Genomic DNA, 21,538 nt, shown 5'->3' with positions numbered 1-21,538 from the left:
ACTAAAAGGCAGCAGAGGGACAAAAGAGGCTTCTTACTGTTTTTATATTTCTAAATAGATGAAGGAAATACCATAATCTTCACATCTACCACAATAACCCTTTACGATGTGGAACAGTCTGAAGGAAATAAACGTAGTATATACCTGTTAGAACAGCCTCTCTTCATTTTCACATCAGATGCCACAACAAAGATAAAATCCCATGAGCAACATTCAGCAGAGTTTGTGTGTAACTTAAATCTGTGTTTGTACTGAGCATGCTTCAGCTAAGAGCTGGGTATGTCACACATGCCCACAGATCCTGTCCCAAACCCAGTGTGAAAGTGGGTTTAGAATCCAGGAGTGACTACTGCAGCTGTAGCACAGCACTCCAAATGGCAACCAGGCTGCTGTAGACTGAGATAATGTGCATGCTGCGATTGCTCTCTGCAGTTCACTCTAACGCCCTTTTTCCTTTGCAGCAGTCCATTGTACCAGCCCACCCAATGGCTCCTCCTAGTCCCAGCACCACCAGCAGTAATAACAACAGTAGTAGCAGCAGCAACTCAGGATGGGATCAATTAAGTAAAACAAACCTTTACATCAGAGCACTGCCTCCAAACACCACTGATCAGGACCTGGTAAAATTATGCCAACCGTAAGTACTATACTTAAATACAGATTACAAAATCATACCTTATAAGCTTGTAGTCGGTATGCTGAATGAATTTTTGGATTATAAGGGGAGAAAAATTGATTTATTATTATTTTTGTTAATAAAACTCCACATCCTTTAGTATGATGGCAAGTTTCAGCTTCCATGGAAATTAATAGGAAAAAAGTGGCTTTGGCAGTTTGGAGAAGCAAAAGATGTTTAAGTGTAGTGGTGAACAGAAGCAATCTATTGCTTGAGCAAAAGTTGTGGTCACTCAAACTGTTTCCTGATGCTGTTGATATGATGGATAAAAGAAAATGAACATTTGAGCATGAAACCTGCTATTAAGAACTTGCAATAGAAATTCTCCTCTGTTCACTGCTAACATAATCTGTTGTTATAAACTCCTCAAGCAATTGTTGGTATCACTATAAATTATAATGTGTGTTTGAAAGCTTATACAAGTTTCAGACTAATTTACGTTGGCTGTACATTACTGTACAAGTACATTTATGATTTTAAAAAGTGGATCCAGATGAGAATACTTTCTGGTGCCTGGAGATCCAGAGAGACTTGACTTAGCAGGAGGTTTTTAGGCAATGTTGTTAACATGAGATTTTTACTTGTGTGAGATTTTGGGTTTGTTTCTTCATCTTTACAGCAGCACCTGCTTTTGAGTTACTTTTTAATATGGGCCAGATGTCTAGAGACTGTGTTCAGTTGTGTTGTGTATATACTGTTTAAAATCATCTTAAATGTTTTACTGACTTTTTAGAGCACTTAGCAATTCTGAAATGTGTAGTGCACTTTCTGGATCATTTTGAAATCAATATTTGTGCAGTTGCTACCTTTAAGTAAACATCCAGGTCCATTCTGAATGAATGAATAATCATTGGGATTTGTATATAACAGCACTGTCTGAAACTCTGAGTAATACTGTTTTCTTGTAGTAGATAAGGAACTATGATGTGTAAAAGCATGTGCCTAAGATCACAGTGCTAGTTAGCAAAGTAGCCAGGGAAACCTGCAAGTCTTGGATCCCAGCTTACAAGAGATGCATTTGGTCTTTAACATTGCAAAAAATCTCTCATGTAGTTTATAGAGAATAATTTTTTTCTGTTTTCAAACAAAACTTGGACTTTCAGGATAGTGGTTACATCAGTGATCCTAGTATTGTAATAAAGACCATTTGCTGTTGTGTTAAAAATATTTCCATTTGGTCATTTTGCAGACAGTAAATGCTATCCATATTATCCATGATTTATCCAACTTTGAAAGGATTTGTTGATAAAGCATACGTTTTTACAGCTTCCCATTTGATGATGGCCTCTTGTCAATTTTAGTTTGTTATAAATGTTTCTGTTTGTTTGTCTGCCTTTTTTTTCTTTTTAACAGAAGTGGATTTTCCCCTCCCAGTTTTCATCCTCTGAAATGATGAAAAAGCTTTGGTTTGTGCACTCAGATTAGGGCAGAGTTAGGAGGTTACTTTGCACTGGAGATGTTCAGTAACTACTATTGTGCAGTGGTTACTCCTGAATTTTTCTCTGAAGGCATCTAGGAGATATCACTGTTACAAAATGAATTCTGAAGTGAATTTAAGCACTCTGAAGGTCATTGCTTTTCTTCCTGTGAAATGCTTTTCAGATAAACATATGACTTGGGAGGAAAAGAAGCAACATTCTCCATTTCCACTGAGGAACCAAGTGAGATATCCAGACAATTTAGGCTTGGAATATCTACCCAAATTTTTGAGAATCTATAAAGAGCATGGCACTCCTCTGCCAGCAGAGCCCCTTAGCAACTGGATGAATGTTTCAGTAAGGTAGAAGTGACTGCACTCTCTTTTCACAGAAAGTCTTTGCTTTTTTAGACTATGGAAAGTTTCAGATGCAAAATTGATCCTTCCTACAAAGCTAAGCCTCCAGGGCACAGAGGGCAAAGTGATTCCTGAAAGTGCACCTGGTACTATCCAGCAGCCTCTCTGAAATAACCTTTCTTCTTCAGATGCTTACAATTTTTGAAAACTTTATGAAATAATCTTTTCTATGCATATCATTGAAGAGAGATGTAGAATATGTTCTGCGGTGTTGGAAATAGATTCTATTATTTACAAATTATAACCTTGGTGCTGAGCTCACTGTGGGGAATGGTTGGATCTGCTCTGTGTACAGCAGAGAGCTGGCTGCAGCAGCTGTCAGTGGATGTACAAAAAAAATTCCCTGGCTTTACTTTCTGTCTTGTTGTCAAACAAAATGGAAAAACACCTGTGGGCTGAGGAAATAATGTTTGAAGAACGTCATTGTCACCATAAATGCCAGATCTGCACAGATTTTTCCCTCTCATCATCATGGACTTGGGTCATGCATTGCACTGAAAAGTCATTTTCAGCGATGATTATTGCAGTTTCAATAAAAATCACCTGGAATCCAATGTAGACAAATCTGCAGAGTTTTGTGTATGTGAGTCTGGCCACACAGAGATTCCGATCTCCTTGAGTCAATACGTTTGCTATAGTTCCTGCCCACTACAGCTAGCAATACTAATTTTGGCCGTGTTTATATTTCGGGTAATTATTTTTGGTGAATCACTAGAGAAATCTCTCATCAAATTAGAGAAGCATTGGGCCTGCTTTCCTGTTGCAGCGCAGCTGTGCAGTGTTTACAGTTGCAGTTAACAAAGTGCAGAGCGGCACTTTGCTGAGACCTGCCTGCAGGTCTGCTTGCCACTTTCACCTGTGTGGTTCTTTTTGGTGCTGTAAGGTGAAGCTTTCTCCTCTTTTCCAAGGCTCAGAGAGCACGCTCTGATGTTGCAGCGAAGGCTTACCTGGGAGCACAGCTTTGTGGGCAATGAAGCTGCCACGTTTCTGAATAGTGCATTCGGCCTCAAGCCTGCTGCTCCTGTTCTGCATGGAGAAAACAAATTTCTTCATAGCAGTCATGCCAGGAGCAAAATAAGATAGGTGTTGTGTTTGCTGCAGGAATGTCACAACAGCCCTGATTGTGAGGGGACAATGCCTGAGTCACCCCATCTGTGGGTGCTCACCATTGGCAACATGAGGACAGGCAAAGCGAGCAGCTCAGCGGCCCACAGATGCATCTCCTCTGTGGGAGGCTGCATGGGAAAGATTGGCTAAATAGGATGAGAGCAGAGGAAGGAGAGATGGGAGTAGCAGCCTGCGGGGAAAGCCTACAGGAAGCTGCCCAACCTGAGCAGTGACCGTGGGTGCACAGCAGTTTCGGCAGCTGCTTGCTCTGCTCCCCTCTCCCCACCCAATTCTGCAGTGCAGTTTCTTTTCCCAAACAACAGAGTCTGAGCTGAGTGTGTCCTGCCATGCCCCACTGCTTTCACAGGGCTGCTGGAGCAGTGCTCCCTTGCTGCGGGGCAGTGGACAGTACCTGCGTGATGCACCTTGGCCAGCTGCTGTCTGAATTTTTTTTAAATTATAAATTCATTATTTAGGCTTTCCTTGTATTTTCATACTCATTGACTACGGGACAGTCACTTCTTGTAGCTTATTTAATATCTGGATCTGTATAAAAAAGAAAAAAGAAAAAAAGAGAGAAAATTCATTTAGTTTACTTCACTGAAGTCATTGAGACTGCTTATGTGATTAGGGACTTTAGTGACTGGGTCTTAGGAGACCTACCCAGATACCTGTATCTGGCTCCGGCATGTTTTCTAGGTGCTTTCCAGACTCTGAACACTGTGCTTTGCTGTGTGTGACCTCTATGCCCAAGCTGCAAGCCGTGGGGGCTTTCCACTTTCTTGCTTATTATTTACTTATTAGCCTGCAGCATGACATCTCTGTAGTGCTTCATGTCTTCAGAGACCTCCTTTTGTGCCATTCGTGTGGTTACATCAGATGATGCAGCATGTCTTCCTCCTTCTCACAACCCCCAGTCCCAGGGTGAGATTTCAAGCTCTGAGTTTCAGTCCAGGTTCCACCTGTTCAGTTCAGTGTAAATCATTGAGCTGGCCCCGCCTCTGGGCTGCTCCCTTACAGGCAATTTGTTTGTTCTCTGTTGCTTCTACTGAGCTGTTTGTTTTCTGTATATATTTTTGAAATCAGTTTTTGCTCTGGACAGTTTCACTTAGGCCTTCTCCCTTAAATTATTGCTGGATGATTATAATGTAGATGTTTAATAGGATTACAATAAGGAAAGCAGCTGTTTTAAGTTAACAAAGTTAGTGATACAATTACCACGACAGACCATTGGTCTGTGCCTAGGCAGTCAGAATGTAAAACCAGATCCTTGTGGTGGCTGCCTTTGCTTTGTGTGCTTTGGGAAATCATGCATCTAGCTGAGAGAGCATTTAAGGAGTCTTTCCTAAATATTCAACATAATGAACATAGGCACAAATAAAACAAATGGCAAGCTGATGGCTCTTTTGAAGCATTTGAGTCACATGTGCTATCCAGTAATGTTTCCACAGCATTGGAACTTTTTTTTTTTTAATATGCATACTCCAGTGTTTCCCTGTTTGGGAGCAAGAGCATTTAAGAATTGCTTCAATTCCTTTTTCTTAATAAAATATTTTTTGTCAAGTCATTTGACAGCCATTAGTGTATTAACATTTTCACATTCCATGCTTCTCATGTAATTGTGACCTCTCCCTGTGCTGCCATTTCCCATCTCCTTCAAACATGTTCAGTGCTGAGAAGTTGTGAACTGGAGCACAACATCTACTGTAGCTGGGAGCTGTCATCACTGCAGTCAGTTAAGAGCAAGAAATCTACTAATTTTACTCAGTGTATCTCATTAGAAATCAGACAGGTCTGGGCTTTAGGAAGCAATCCAACCATCTTGTGTGCTTAACTCCTTTAAGGGAGAGGTCTTGGCAGATGGCTGCTGCTCCATTCACAGTCTGAGAGGTCTGTAGCACATGATTATGACTCCTTTAGAGAGGAGGTGCAGGGCAGGGGAAGCTGACTTCAAATCCAAGCTCTCAATTTTTTGAAGTATTTTCTCTTAGTTCCTTTGTCCTTTATTCCTTTTCTTTTTCCTTGCATTTTTCTTTCATGAGTTGTCTGTCAGATGCAGTGAATTATTGCATTCATAGTTACATGAAACAATATTTCATGTCATATAATTGTGATACATCTGTCCCTGATACAGCTCCTTTAGAGATCAGTTTTAGCACCACTTATACTGGAGGAGGTACCTGTCCTTTCCTTTTTTTTTGAGTGAAAACAAGTCCCCTGTAAATGAGTTCATTTACAGCCTTATGGATGCTTTAATGTTTTAAGTAGTAGTATTGCAAGCATCTCTGAATAAATAATACCCAGTTTACAGAACATCTTTTGGTTGTAGGAGGGGGTGAATTCTTTAGCAACTCAGCAGCACATGATCTGTAAACGTTTGGCTCTGAGTTGTGCGCTAAAAGCATCATCATTTGCTTTATTTCTTCTTCAAGGACTGTGACGTGATTTGGGCTTTGCTCAGTATGTGCAGTCTGCAGCAGGATTCCTTGAATTGTAATTTTTCATCTAATTTGCTCTTTGGAGCAATCCTATTGTGGGGGATGGCAGAGGTCTGTTGCCCAGCCCTCAGCAGGGCAGCAGCTCTGTAACGCTGCCATCTGCCACGTGGGTGCAGATGCTCAGCTGATGGGCTTTTAATAGGTTGGTGTCAAAAGGAAGTATCCTTTTCCTGTTGCAGAGATGAAATAGAATTGGTTTTGCCTCCTTCACCCACTGGTTGTGATGTAGAGGCTGCAGAGCTCAGTGCTGTCAGAGCCTGACTTCTACAGCCAGGGGCGAGGCATTGGTGCGTTGTGCCATGGGAGCTGTGCCTGGCTGCGGAGGTGATGGTGGGTGGGAACTGTGATTTCTGCCATTTTTCAGTAATTGCCTTCAGCAGTCATAGTATTACAAAGCAACTAGGCTGGCTTGATGCGAAGCATCTCTGTCTTTCTGTCTTTCCCTGAATTTGCCCTTTAATGAGACAGAAATAAAAATCAGCCAGCTTTGTATTCATGATGAAATGAAACCCATGCTGAAATCCTCTCTGAGGAGTTCCAGGGTGGGCTTTTTTTTTCTTTTTTTTTTTCCCAGAACAATAATACCTTATTCTAGATTATCATCGTGAGTAATCTAATTTGCAAGAGATTGAGGGAAAAAAAAAACAAGTTATCTTTTGAAGTCCTACCGTCTGGATGCAGAAAATCTCTTGAGATCTCTTGAATTGCAAAGAAATGTGATACCTTTAATTTTCTCTTTACTTTTTATGACCAAACTTGAAGTTTAAGCAAAGATTAAAGTTTTTCTAACACAACATTGCATGCAGTGGCAATAGCTTAGCAGCAAGCAGCAGTTTCCCTTTGCACCTCCTAAATGCAAGGAGTGGCTCCGAGTGCACAGAGCCGCCCTCGAGCTACACAGGCAGGGACCCAGCGATTGCACAAGCCTGTCTCCCCCTGGAGCTGAGAGCTTGGTTGCAGCGTGGGGCTGGAGAGGAGGTGATCCCATGGAATTTCCTCTAGGAAGTGGGGGCGAGAGGAGGGGAAGGAATGCTTCAGCCACAGCTGCTTGTAAAAGGAGCGCTAGGAAAACAGATCTGCAGAAGTTACCATCGTGGAAGATCTCTAGCTGGGAAACAAAAAGCTGATTTGATAGTGTAGGGCCTGTAAAATGTGTAAGCATTTGCAAGTCTGTAGGTATTTGTTCTACAGAGATGCGATTCTTGTTCACTATCACAGAGCCGCAGGAAAAAAAAAGCTCTGTGGCAGCTGCTGGAATGCCTTTGATCAGGGTCCCGTCCCAGTTCCCCCCCCCACTGTGGCTGGGGCCGGTCTCAGATGGGAGGTGATAGCACCGCAGTTGTTTATCAGAATAACAAGTAATTCAAGAATGTTTCTGAGGGGGGGTGCTTAATTTCAGTGGACGACTGGAAGTGTTAACAAGCACTAGTATGTTCTTTAGTGAGTCCCATCGGGTGGATGGCAAACACCGTCTCTCAGTAATGACTGAGGAGGGAGTCTCTCAGCCTTGAGCCTGGGTTTGTTCTGCTCCAGCATGCTGACGTGAAGCTTTCCTTTCCCTTGGAATAGCATTGGGAGCTGAAAGCACAATCTGTATTTGCAAACCAGTTCTCGTTCCTGATGTCTCATATCTCATGCAGTTTCATATAACTTAGAAATCTTGTGAAGTCTGGCTGCTTGCGAAAGGTTCATTCTGCTGAGCTCTGAATTATGTAATGTTAACTCCTTGAAAGGAAAAAATGAGCCAGCTGAGGCTGACACATTTTAAGACCAGCCTTTTTTTTTTTTTTTTTTTTTTGTAACCTTTCAGCTGTTTTTCCTGTCACATTGGTGCCAAGCTGCATTTACGGTTCAAAAAGTAATAGTCTCAGATTGCATGACATGCAGATAATAAACATCTGTATTTTACCTACGGAATGAAATCAGTAGTGAATGTAGGTAAACAAGTCAGTTCAGATCTGCTACATCCAACAAAACTTTTAACTGAGGAAATCAGTGTTTACTCTGAAAACAAACAAACCAATGAAGATGAACAAACACGCCGAAATGTCAGACCCAGATCCTCAATTGTTTTCCCACAACTTCCAAAATTCTGTCCTTGTTTTCACATCCAACAAATGTCTGCCATCTCAGTTCAGTTTGACTGGTGCCTTCCCCAAATCTCAAACTGGAAAACAAAATTTTTAAAGGGCTGCTGGGAGAAGAATTAACATTTCATCAGGTAGGTACATAATCTTTGCAGAGAGATGTGCAGAGTCTGGGAAAAGAGTCAAATTTTAATTTGGATGTTGATAATGTTATGATGCATGGAAATGGAGGAAGAAGCACCAACATGAACACACAAAGAGAAGACTTTGATTTCGGGTCTGTTTTGACACTGCTCCTAGTACAAATATTCCACTTGAAATAACCTATGTGGGCCAAGTTAATCATTAACGGAACCAATTTCAGGAGAAGTGTGCTCAAATTCATACTGCTGTAATACCCTTCAATTTCCATTTCTTCTCTCGCTCACTTTAAATCTTTTTTTTTTTTTTTTTTTTTTTCCAGAAGAGGTGAAATTTGAAATCTGTTGCTTTGTTGCCCCAAGAGAAATCCCCCAAGATTAAAAAAAAAAAATTGTGTCTTATTTCAGTTAATGATTTGGTTTTTAACATAATAATTACATTACTTGAGTAATTTAAATATTGATTAATAATTTCCACTATTGTCATAGAAAAAAATAGTGCAAAATTCTGTGTTTGTTTTTCTCTGTGCTCTGCGCAGCTATGCAGTTGCACACACTGTCTTTAAAAGACATTCTAGTGGGTCGCTGTTTCTGGTGAGGAGAAGGTGGTTCACTTATACCTTATACATGATCAGTATTTCAAATCCCAGGGTGACTTTTTGCTTCAGATGCAGTCACTAACAAGCTTTGGAAAGTCCATCAGAACATGGAAGTTATTCTGGAGCGTTAATAAGGGGTTTTTTTTTCTGTAGTGCCTGAGTGAATGCAGTAGTGAAATAAGTGTTCTGGTCACAGAAGATATAAAGCCTTACTTCATACAAAGAAATGAGTACTATAGAAATCTTGAAATATTATATTTGCGAATTCTAGATGTCAGAAATTAAATCACCTAAACCTTAGAAGAGCCAAGCCACTTCTGGCTTTGAGGGTGATGCTGATATGGGAACTTAAAAGCTTTTGGAGTCTGGAAACCAGCAGAATGTTGCACTTCAGTACACAGTTCTATTTATTTATTATTTGTTTATTTATTTAGCTTGTATATGAAATTGCCAAAGAATTGGTGTTTCTTGCTTCTCTCATTTTGTGTTAATGAACCTCACAGACAACAGAAAGCTCACATATGCCTCCAAGACAATGGTGAGCTTAATTTCTGTTTATCTGTAGTGTACTCACAAAGACAAAATCCTAGAAAGCACCAGGCACCTGCAGGAACCCAGCTCCCGCAGCTCCCACTGCCAGCATTAGGATTTAAAACCACTTAGCACTCCATAGCTTGGACTTAGTATTTGTTTGACAGCAGAAAGCTGAGCTTTTCAGCTACGCAATTGCAGTGTGCCAGATAAATTCTGTGCTCCCTGGCTTGTTCTTTTTTTCCCAATCTTCTTTTGATCTCTAGCTTTGCAGTACCCCAGAGCAGGAACCTCCCCTGAATAACATAGCTGTGCAATGGAAGGGCTGCTTGGTGGAGAGAAGAGACTTTCCCTGCCAGGCGTGTGGGCATCAGCCTGGTGGGGTATCCTGAGGAACTGATAGGGCATTGTGTGTTTCCTTCTCCATGTTGCTGTTTGTAGATCTGAAAAGGAGTGTTTGTAAATTACCTGTGTTTTGTTTCTCAGATATTTCATACTCAACACTCCATGCTTGATGCTTGGTTTTGCTGTGTTGCAGAACGGTAGTAGGCTTTGTTTGAACTTTATTATTAAGGCTTTTTTACTTGTTGCCAAAGGTTTATTTGCTGTATTTTGAAGATCTCAAATACTGAGAGGGACAGTATTCATCCCTGTTCCTTTTTCCAGGTGACAGTCACAGCTTACAGGGCTCTCCTGCTGCAGTACAGAGGTATGTAGTATGAGAGAGGTCATTAGCCATGACTGCCATTGAAAGCTATTTATCGTCATACCACAGACCCAGCAGGAACTTACTCTTTACTATGCAAATGAGGATCAATTCTTTTTGAACGTCTTCCAAATATTCAGAGCTATGACATTATAAAAATACACAGTCATCTGTCCCCTTCTGTTTCTTCCCAAGTGAATTGCACGTTACTTTGTTTCATGAGAAATTATAAAGGCTTTTCCACTCGTTTCATTAATTGCTTATGCAGTTAAATATTTCTTAGTTCTCTTTGAAGTGTAGGAGACTTGCTCTGAATTATATGGTTTTACAAATATTATGAAATATTTTGGAAAACTGGCTGCCTCAGGAGACGGGTCAGCTCTATTTGTCACTGATCAACTCTTTCTCGTCTACCTCTTGAGCTGAGATTGCCATAATGGCCTAAGGAACACAAGCTCACTGTTCTGGACAATTGAATTGGGTAGAATTCATAAGATGCAAAAAGTTTGTAGGTTTTGGTAGATTGCAAGCCCAAATAAACAGTTAAGATACTGTTGGGTAGATAGCTGGAGTAAGGAAGTTTTTTGAGTCTGATTCTTTTTTTTAATAGAATGGAAAAATTCTGTTTTTTCCTCTTAAGTTTCCGTTTAGTCACTGAATTTTGTATTGAAGCAAAGATGTGAAGCAAACTCCATTGATCTAAATCAGTATGGAACATGGGACTGCTGCTTCATTTTGATGGATTTTTGGTCTTTTGTATTGAAGATGCTACTTAAAATTTAACGATTAAGTGGTAGTGCCTGCATTTCCAAGTCAGAGTCCTCCATGTGAACTCATTCAGGTCCAACCCCCCTTAATCTATTTGGAATCCATGGTTGCAGGTGGAACCTAAGCAGGATGCTACTTTAAAGGGTAACTGGTTGCTGACCAGTATAATTTTGAAAGTAATGTTAATTTCTTTATTTTTTTTAATCCCATGAGGTAATTTTATTAGAAGTAAAACAGAATATATCAAAATATATTGTAGTGAACCAAGATGCTTATTTTTTTAAAGCTGACCTGACTTCGAAAAAATATTGGAAAAGCACTTCTAAAAAAGGGATCCACTCCACCACTCCACTGCTGTTTATATATGAGATCTCACCACAGAAAACTTAGGTGGTTTTCTTTTTTTTTTTTCTTTCTTTTTTCTTTCTTTCTTTCTTTCTTCCTTTCTTTCTTTCTTTTTTTTTTTTTTTTTTTTTTCTTGGAGAAATTAGTTTCTGTTTCTCTGGATGAAAATTAATGAGTCCCTGTGACAGAAGACATCCCAGTGCCCTGAGGGCACTGTAGCGTTTTTCTCCCTTTCACGGTAGTTGGCATGCCTGCTTTGTCCTTCCCTAAGTGAAGGGAGGGGGAGGAAAGCATCTTCAAGTGCAGTGGAAAGAGTGAATTGTTGTAATTTTGCCTTGTAATCCAGAAGGGATACTTCTGAGGGCAATGTTTTTTCTGTTCACTTGTGTTCTTTCCAGACTTCCATTTTGTTCAGTGTGACAGAATTTGCTGGAATGTTAACTGTTCCTCAGGGATTTAGCTGGATTTGTGTTTGGTTCTTCTGCCTTCCTCAAGATCTTGTGGTTGTCTTCTGCCCATGCTTGTGCCAGAGACATTGGAAAACTCTTGAGCTTCTGCAGGGATGAGGAAACATGAGGTTGTTTCTCTCAAGTTGCTTTCCCATCTCCGAGGTCAGCATTTGGCTTCCCTGCTTTTTTGTCAGGCAGTTCCTGACATACAGTGCCATGTACACCGTGTAGCATATTACAGGCAGGGTCTCGGTCCTTTCCTAGTAATAATTAATTTGCTTCCAAAAAACCTCCCTGTTGACTCAAAGATGTGTGAATCTGTTGTTTCTTCCCTTCGCGCTGATTTGGTTTCATCTTGAGGGTGTGGATTCTTTTAATCCCAAAGATAATTGAAGAGAAACAAAGTATCATTAAATTTCTCTTGGCTGAGTCACTCAGGGTCTGTGAGTTCATCTCCCTGGCCTTCCCACACAGCATTTCCGATACGCAGCCAGCCCAGGGTGTGCAGGAAAGGCTGTAAATTGACCTAGATACTCTTTAACTCTTTACTAATGGGCGGATTTGTGCTGCTGGCTATAGCCATTGCCTCTTAGCGTTCTCAGTTCTTTCTGGGAAAGAGATCTATCTGCTACATTTTCCTGCTTTTGAGTGATTTTCATCAAAAGTAATTTAAGATTTCTATTTGGATTTATTTAAACATCTTGTTTAGATAATTTGATTAAGAAATTAGTGAATGAGCTATTTTAGAATCTGTTGGTATAAACACTGAGATCCATCTTCAAGTAGAGGTTATATGTTTGCATAGCACTCTAAGGATCTGTATGGGTTGGCCAAGTCCAGAAGCACTGTGACCATGCCATATGAACTACCTTGATGTCCTGTGTTAGAAAATTGTCATGATGTGCATCATACAGAGTTACGCTGACTTTGGGCTTGTCCATTAGCTTGTGCTAGTGCACTGGCTGGGTGATTTTTCCTGGCTCTGTATCAGAATATGTTTTTTGGTGTTCTGGGTTTGTCAAATTGCCCTGCCTGTTCCTCTTAAGCAATACTGAATCTGTGTCTTATTCTGCTATCCAAGCTTGCAGTTGGTACAGCTAACTGCACGATAACACTTTTCTCTAAGTCCAGTTGGTCCCAGTGCGTAGTCCTCCATGCAGAGCTACCCGTGGGCTGAGTTCTTCCTACCCAGAAAGCATTAACCTCCCTTGTCTGTCTTCCTCACTGTGAAACCCAGCCCATCAGTGCAAGAACTCCCCAGTGCATACCGGCTGAAGTGGGACATTTGATTTACCCTTCCATGGTGGTGTCTGATAGTCATTAAATGGAGAAAAAAAAAATAAAAATCACTAGAGACAAGAGTCAGGGGGATCACATTTGTTTCAGCCAGCTCAGGCATATTCTACATGACGATCTGGTAATGCAGAGCACACTGTGTCTGTATGTCTGCCTGCAGCTTGCAAGTAAGAGTGGGCTGAATGTGTGGTTGTTCTAGAAGACTTCGGTTGTACTTGGCTAGCTATTATAGTGATGGGATCAGAACAGGTTAATGGTGTTGTTAAAGAAAATGGTATTTTTAAGCTACCAAAAGCAAATTTCCAGATAAGTATCTATTACATTTTCTTTGCAAAACTGCAGAAATCAAGCTCTGCCTCCTGCTTGCTTCAATCAACATTCCAAAGACTGTCTATCTGAAGCAGTGTGAAACTGAGGAAGTGTCATTGAATGTGACCTGATGCATCAGCTGCAAAGGTTGCACGTTAGATTTTGTGTTACTGCTTGTGATTGCTCGTGTATTTCAAATTTGGCAACAGGCTGTTAGAATTTTCTTAACGCATAACACTCTTGTGTCTCTATCTCAGCACTTAATACTACTGCAGACATCTTTTCAACAGAGCCATGCAGCTATAATCAATAATATGTGAGCTGATGTTTCCGCTCAATAATGTGCAGCCACTTAAATGCCTTTCTGAAGCATTTTGACCCCCAGAGGAAGCTACTTTAGTCCAGCCATTTTCCCCATTGAAATGGAGATATTTGCTATTCAGCACAGTTGGGATGGAGAGTAGAGAAACATATTCAAATAGGGATCAAACCTACATGCTGTGCTATTAAGGGGGCAAGGCCTCTGGAAAGGTCTAGTAGAGATTTTGAATAATTTGTCCATTTAGTGCCATTTTAGCATGATTGACATAAAGTTACCAGAAATTAAAGGAGATTAGATTCTAATATTAATTTTACAGTTGCTTCATAATGAGGTGTTAATTCCAGTATTGAATAGCTGTTGAAAGCAGGATGTTATTATGAGTATTTCATAAAAGAAGCACTGTTCAAATGCAGTTCAGTGGGCCTAGAAGTTACTTGAACATATTGAAGTGTTTTGTTTTTTTTTCCCTCTTCTGCCCTTAGAAAGGAGAGGGGCCACCAGCACTTCCCAAGATTGGGTGATAAATCAGTGCAAGATTCAGTCATAAACAAATAGATATCTTTGTCTAGAAGGTATTTTACTCCAGCAGTTTGGTTTGTGCTGTTGTTTTTATGTCATCATAGTATTGTAAAAACAGAATGTATTAAAAAAAAAAAAAAAAGAAAATACTAATAACTGGGTATTATTCCAGTGACCAAGCATCTTCCCTACAATATATATGCAACAACAAGCATTGTGGGTGTACATATATATAGTATGCACTTATATGTGTATATATTTGTATAATACATGAGGAAGTTTTTTGTTGTTTGGAGCTCATGAGTTAGTCAGTGCATAGGAAATGAAATGTAGCTGAATGTGCCCTTGTGCTTTTGCAGCCCCCAGTTTCATGGCTTTAAAGTCTTGGCCTACATATTCTTTGGGGCATTGCTTATTTACATGGAAGGTATTAGATTTGTTTAGTGACCTTTCCTAGATGTGATACTAATAGGCAAGAATAAACTAAAGAGTAATCTTCTGCAGATATACAGGCTTGTAGCACTAATAGATGCCTGTCTGTCTGTCTATCTAGATAGCAGGTAGTCTAATACTGCATTGGATTGTAGCCAGAATAACACCTTTTGATTGATACTGTTCTGACTAAAGGGAAAAAAGTATTGGTAAGTGATGATAAATTATATTTTCCCTTTGTCATTCCCTTCCACGTGAAAAAGTAATATACTTAGAAAAAAACCCACACAAAAACAAACCAACAAAATAAAGGACCATGCATTATATGCTGAGAATGAGTGAGTTTGGCTTGCTTAGGTGGAGGGGGAAGAGGAATTAAAACAGGGGGAAAAAAAAAGTCTTCAGGTGTACACTCTATAGACTAATTTATGCTCCAAACCTGATCTGTACTGCTTAGCACAGGCGAGAGAAAGGAGTTATAAATTATGAATAACAAGAACTGCTCTCTTACGTCTTCTTAGTTTTATTCTTTCAAGCTGTTAGTGTAGCTCTGCAAAATTGGTGAGGCTGGAATTTGCCAAGATTTATGCCTGGGTGTAGAAATACAGCCTGACTTTCAGATTAAAGCAGCTAGCAGTGGTAAATCAATACATGCAAGCCTGCAGAGCTGCCATGAGCTTGGCTCATAAATACGCATTAGCATTTATCTGTAGTTTAATTTCTCATCTTCCCAAATCATTGTCTTGATTAGCGATCGTTTTTCATTAATGGGGGAAAAAAAGGGAGAGGGGAGGGTGGATAAAAGGAATTGCCAGACTGCAGAAATAATATTCTGGACTTGTAATTTAAACCTGTTCAGAACTTTATTATTTTGCTTGCAAATGAATTATGATTTTCAAAAACCCCTGAAATCTTTCATGCTCTCATGGCTGTATGAAACTTTATGCTTTCTAATGTTTTTTATATTCTTTCTGTGAGCCACATGAGCCATAGTAATTTATTTTCAAATAATATTTTTTTTTCAGCTTTTGATGGGGGTCTGTTTAAAATGTGTTTTTTTTTTCTTTATTTTGCTGTTTATGCAGACATACTTGTGTCTGTTCTGTAGTGTTAAGATAGGACACCAATATTTGCTTTCTTAAAATGGCACAGCTTTGTTCTATCTTGTAGCTGTAAGAAGCTGTGACCCCTTCCTTTGTCAACTGATTTATAGGCAAAGTGCTGCAAACTGCCCTAGAAAATTTCAATTATTCTGTGTTTTATTTCACTAAGAATGACTGTGTAGTGCTGAAAAGTGTGTTAACTGAGAATTCCAAAGTCTTTATTTATGTATTTAGTTATGAGGATTCTCCAAAGTTTGCTTTGTTGAACTGGTGACTGAATGGTGCAGACTGGGAAGTGCAGGCTGCTTTGCAAAGCAGGATGCAAGAAGCAGACATCTTGTTTTTTTTTCTGCTGATGTACTGTCTACCAATCATTCTATTGCGCGAATGTCTTCATGGGTTAATTAGTCTATGATAATTTTGGGACTTGTTTGTGATAGTCTGATGAACAACTGAACAAATCATTTTTGTATTAAAAATCCTGCTTGGTTTTTTATGCTGAAGCATTCTATTGTAGTTTCACTGTAAGAGTGCTTTGTATCCGTCACAACATACTGTGGTAGAAGTAGTGTGGTAGCATTAGTTTAGTTTCTTAGCTATTCGATCTAATAATAATTTACACACATCATTTCATGTTCTATCCAACTGTAAAATATGTTCTTTGAGGAACAATGCCCCATATTTTATTTTTACAAAAACAAATGGCTGTAGTTGTCTTACACTAATTTGATCTTTAAGCTCAGTAGCGTGCTGGCAGGAAGTAATGTTTTTAGTGTCATCCATCTATGCAGAAAAATGTTTGAAAGCTGAACGTGAGTCTGTGAAGTACACGCATTTCAAAACATTTCTCACGACAGTCCTACCGTAGGTAAATGGAAAAACTCCTAAGTGGGGAGGCAAAAATAAGGTAGAAAGTATTTACTGCTAAATTTCACAAACTGCAAAGATTATGATAAACATAATTTCCTCTTCTTAAAGAACAGGTGCTTCGATTAATGCATTGCTGTGATTTTTTTTTTTTTTTCCTCTTCAGTTCAGGAGAAAGAAAGCTATGGTTACTTAGGTAATATTTGCACTTCAAAGTGTGTCAAAGAGGCAAATTCGTTTGTGTTTCTGATAGGTTATTTATCCTGCTTAACCTATAAACTGTGGAGTAACAAGGCTACTGAGCTGATAGACAGCCTAGCAGATGGCTCAGAGATTACACTAAATCACATCAGCTTGTCAGAAGTCAGGCTGGGTTACTGCAGGGACAGCATCTGTAAGAAACACCGAGTGGGATCAGTTGTCTAAGTTCCTTGCTTGAAATTTCATTTTTCTTCGCAGCATGTAACCTCTTCCTCCTTTTAGTGTTGCTAGTAAAACACTTTTTGATTACAGTTCGAACAGATATGTATAAATCAGCAAATTTGGGACCAGCCTCTTGGTATCCTGGCTTTCGTAAGATTCATGCAGTTTCTCCCTGCCATTGAGTTGAGCATTGTGATCTCACTAGCCTATGAAATATTAAATGCAAATTAAAGATGAAGTGACTAAATTAAGTTGAACAGCTTGCTGCTATCCTTGTGTTGAACATCACAAGTATCTAGTATTTGGTTCACTTTATGATTATATGAAAATTGAAGAGTGTAATTTTCAAAAGGCATTAGCATGAGTGACCTCTTCTAAATGCTGGCTAATAATGGCATAATGCTGTGAAGAGAGGGATGTTAGGGTGTCGCTAACTTCAGTGAAAATACCACATATTTAGTAGTCAAAATCATGTTGCAGCTGAGCAAAGATAGGTCGATAAAGATAGGGCTTGATAAATCTCACCCCAAAGTGTGGGTGATTATTAATCACAGTTTTGCTAAATATCCGTATTCGCATCTTTAGTGAAATGACTAAGGCAACAGATGCTTGTAAATCCTTCAGAATTTGCCATGCTTGTTTTTAGTTTTTGAAATTTGCATTTTATTAATTTACATTTCATTTGAAATTACATTTATTTTTAATATTGAAATTAACAACAACAACAAAAAACCCTTCACCACCCACCATGCTGCTGTAAAGATTTTATACTCAGGATTTTTGGTCTCTCGTTATTTCCATTCTCCTGTTCTTATATCCTTTTCACACGGTGCCATCAGTTGAATTTTTTTCAAGACCTGATGCAGAGGAATACCTGATGGAGTTGCAAGGGATTATAACTCTAAAAGCTATTTGAGAGGGAGGTTTCATGGATGTTCTTTAATGTGATCTTGACATCACAGAACAAAAGAATAACTGTCTTACATAGAATCATGGAATAACTTGAGTTGGAAGGCATCTGTAAGTATCACTGAGTCCAACTCCTGGCTCCACACAGGACCACCCAAAAGTTAGGCCGTATGGCTGAGAGTGCTGTTCAAATGCTTCTTGAACTCCCAGCAGCTCCACCACTGCCCTGGGGAGCTGCTCTATGCCCACTGCTCTATGGGGCATGAAGCTTCTCCCTAATCCCCAGCTGCCTCTCCTCTGACACAGCTCCATGCTGTTCCCTCAGGTGCTGTTGCTGTCACAGAGAGCAGAGCTCAATGCCACTCTCCAATAGTTTTATGTCCATTCTGTGCTGTGGTGCCCAAACAGCGCACAGGTGATCTGTGGCCACACCAGTACAATATAGAGAGAGACACCCCTTCCCTTGGCTGGTGGCAGTGCCATGCTTGATGCACCCCATGGTGCTCTTGGCCTTCTTGCCTGCCTGGGTGCACTGTTGACTCATATGTTCAACTTGCTGAGCAAAGCCATCAAATCCATTGCTATATATTGCAAAATCCTTAACGTAATGAAGAAAAAAAACCAAGTAAACCTGGTGCTAGATTTTCTTCTTCTTTTTTTATTATTTAAGATTGATGGAGAAAAAAATCTCTTCAGGGAGTTGTTGGAAATCTGTTGTTTTGCCACAAACACTGGGAATGCTGCTTTAGTGTCAACTGTAATAAGTCTTAAATGTTTAAAATATGTGGAGGCACTAAAAAAGCAATTTTCCTCCGTTGTGCATTGTAATGCAAAAGTGCATCGTATGCATTGTACAGTGGTTCATACTTTCAAGATCATCAGAAGTTTTGCAAAAAAGAGCATGCTAATTGAAAAACCTTTGCAAAATACAATGAGAATAGCTGTAGGATGCTAACAGCACCCTTCTTTTCCTTGACTTTCATTCAGTTTCTATGCAATGGATGGAGATTATTCACATCTGTATAGAACAAGAGGAAGCAAACATTTCCTGATTCTAAAAGCGTTTATTTCCTATCCTCACAGATCATACTCTGCTAAACCAGGAAATAACTACTCTTAAGAAAAACAAAATGGATAGCTGAAAAATAATCTCAGAAACCTTCTTCCTGTGTGTCTTACTTTTCTATTCACTACAGTTTTGAAATCATGGTTCCTTTTCAATATAAGAAATAGATACACTTGTGTAGAGCCAGAGCACTATATAACCTATTCATAAAATACTACTTTTTATCTATTACCATGAATATTGCCCAAGAAACTAAGAAGCCATCTGTTCATACCATTCTGATAAGAGTTGTGTGTGTCCTTTATGCTAAGCATCTGCTTTTCTAAGAATGGATAACTGCAAGGATTGATAGCATATCTGATTTTGCATCTGCTTTTGCCACTTTTATTTACATAGTGAAATCTGGAATTGTAATGTACTGAGCCTGAAGAAAAGATTGTTTGTACCCAACTAATACTGGTTTAGACTGTGCTGATGTTGGTAACTGCATCAGTAATGATGGTGGTGTATGCTTCAAGCTTTCTTGACCTTGCAAAGAATTTACAGATGCATATAAGATTATTGAAAAGCCAAATATTTGTTTGTGTTTTTTGTTTTGTTTTCAGTAAATAGATCCTAACTTGTTTTAAATATGTATATAATATGTGTATATATATATATACATATATATATATATGTATATATGTATTTTTCATGAGTAGACAAACTGTTGTTTTAGAAATTTTCAAAGTGGAACAGAACAGTAGTTGGTTTCCATCATAATAAGCTCTAATCTGCTTGGTTAGCTGTTATTTATTTCCTGAGTAAAACAACCAAAACAACAGTTAGAGATACTTGGATATTTTGAACATGCCAGCTTTCTCTCTGAAGTACAGGAGAATCAAAGGGATAAGTAATAAGAAAGAAAGGAGCTATCACTGTCAAAACAATATGACCATTCAATAGAAATGTCACCAAAGCAAAGCTTTAGCTTTAGTTTAGTTTAGGATGTCCTGTTTTGTGCATAATGAGATTTATGTTCTGATGCCTGAACCAGGGCACATATAGCTGAGTTGATTAACCCAGTGCTTCAGTATTTGAAGCTGCTATATGAGTTCTTTATGAATGAGACAAATCAGGCAAATCTAGAATAATTTTGAAGGATAACTTGTACTAAGCTACATCATTCATACCTATTAACTGTGCAAATGAAAATAAGAAAAGTGTAAACGTAGGTTTTTTTGTAATGTTAAATTACACACTAAAAATGACTGATCCAACTTTCAGAAGTAGGTACTCATTGTAATCTGCTGAGCAAATGTTTAGGTCTGGGAATATAGCAAGTGGTTCCAAAGAGTTTGTCAAAGAGCAATGTGTCTTCTAACGGCAGAAAACAAAACATGAACAAAACGTTCCTCTGATCTCTCCTTCTACACTAGGGCATTAAATGTGGTGAAGAATTTAAAAATGAAAACCATATGGCTATAGTTTGTGCAGCCTGTTGTTCTGTTCTACAAACTCCATATTTTTCTGAATGGAATAAGTTTCTTTATCAACTTTTAATAACAGAACATTTACTCATAATTAAATAACAGGATTGTAGTAGACTGTCACAAAGACTATTGTTTACACATTGCTTTTCTGGAATTCCCTTTATGGGAAAATAAAAGATATTGTATGGAAAACAAAGAAAAAAGAAACAACTAACCAAAAGTGCTTGTCTTCTAAGCCTAAAGAGAAGGAAGAGCATGAGTTTTGGTACACTACTTTTCCAACAGAGACAGAGGTATGGGACCAGATATAACCTTTTGTACTCTCAGACTGCTCTGAGAATGTTTTTTGGATCCAGGAGGAAAGATTGCTGGGGCTGATTATGTTCCCATGGCTGTTATGTTGGCTTGGAAATGCCCTGAACATTGGAAGAGCAGTGAGGAATGGGAGCCAGCTGCACCAAGTTAGCTCTTGCTGGCAACTCCATGACTCTTTTGTCAGTTATGGGGAATTTGTTTTCTTGATACTACCTGGAGCAGAAAGGCTGAGAACTGCAGCATAGGTGAGGCTTCCCATAGACTGCTCAGGTTTCTTTTCTCTAGATCTCAGTGAAAATGAGCTGGTTGGTCTTCCACATATACTACAAGTCATGGTACAGAAGGTGATACAGACTTGGCTACAAAGGTCCTTAGTTATATGTGAATTGTTTTCTTAAAGTTTTTACTATTAAAAATAGGATACTGTGAGTTGGGAAGGTGAGGATGCTTGCTTAAAGTTGACTGATTTGGAGAAATCGGTATTTGTTACTTGTATGTATTTGGGGTCATACAGAAGGATAATATTCATTTCAAGAAAAAATGTATTACATTTTGAGTGTATGCATCTTTTTGTATTACAATTAGTATACAGCAATTTCTTTACAAGTATTTCTTCCATTTGCTTTACCTGTTTGTTTTGTTTTAGTTGCTAGAGTAAGGTTTATTTTGATGCAGATGCGTGCAGCAGCTGCAATGTATTTTAGCATTAACCAGTCTGCCTTCCCATGTGGCCCTGCTTGCTCTCTCGTGTCTTTGGGTCACCTG

General features: G+C 39.1%; 1 protein-coding gene across 6 annotated transcripts in view; it reads left to right on the top strand.

Moving 5' to 3' along the window:
- RBMS1 (RNA binding motif single stranded interacting protein 1) overlaps positions 1–21,538 on the top strand; it is a 345,593-nt gene that overhangs the window by 283,556 nt on the left and 40,499 nt on the right. For all 6 annotated transcript variants that reach the window (XM_090143847.1, XM_090143846.1, XM_031599563.2 and 3 more), the window contains one exon: positions 462–637. In XM_090143847.1, the coding sequence (XP_089999973.1) occupies positions 462–637 (176 nt within the window). The remainder of the gene's footprint in view (positions 1–461; positions 638–21,538) is intronic.

This window comes from Phasianus colchicus, chromosome 7 (genome assembly GCF_987193195.1).
Source record: "Phasianus colchicus chromosome 7, bPhaCol1.hap1.1, whole genome shotgun sequence".
NCBI classification, from domain to species: domain Eukaryota; kingdom Metazoa; phylum Chordata; class Aves; order Galliformes; family Phasianidae; genus Phasianus; species Phasianus colchicus.
This window is presented reverse-complemented; position numbering and strand designations above follow the sequence as displayed.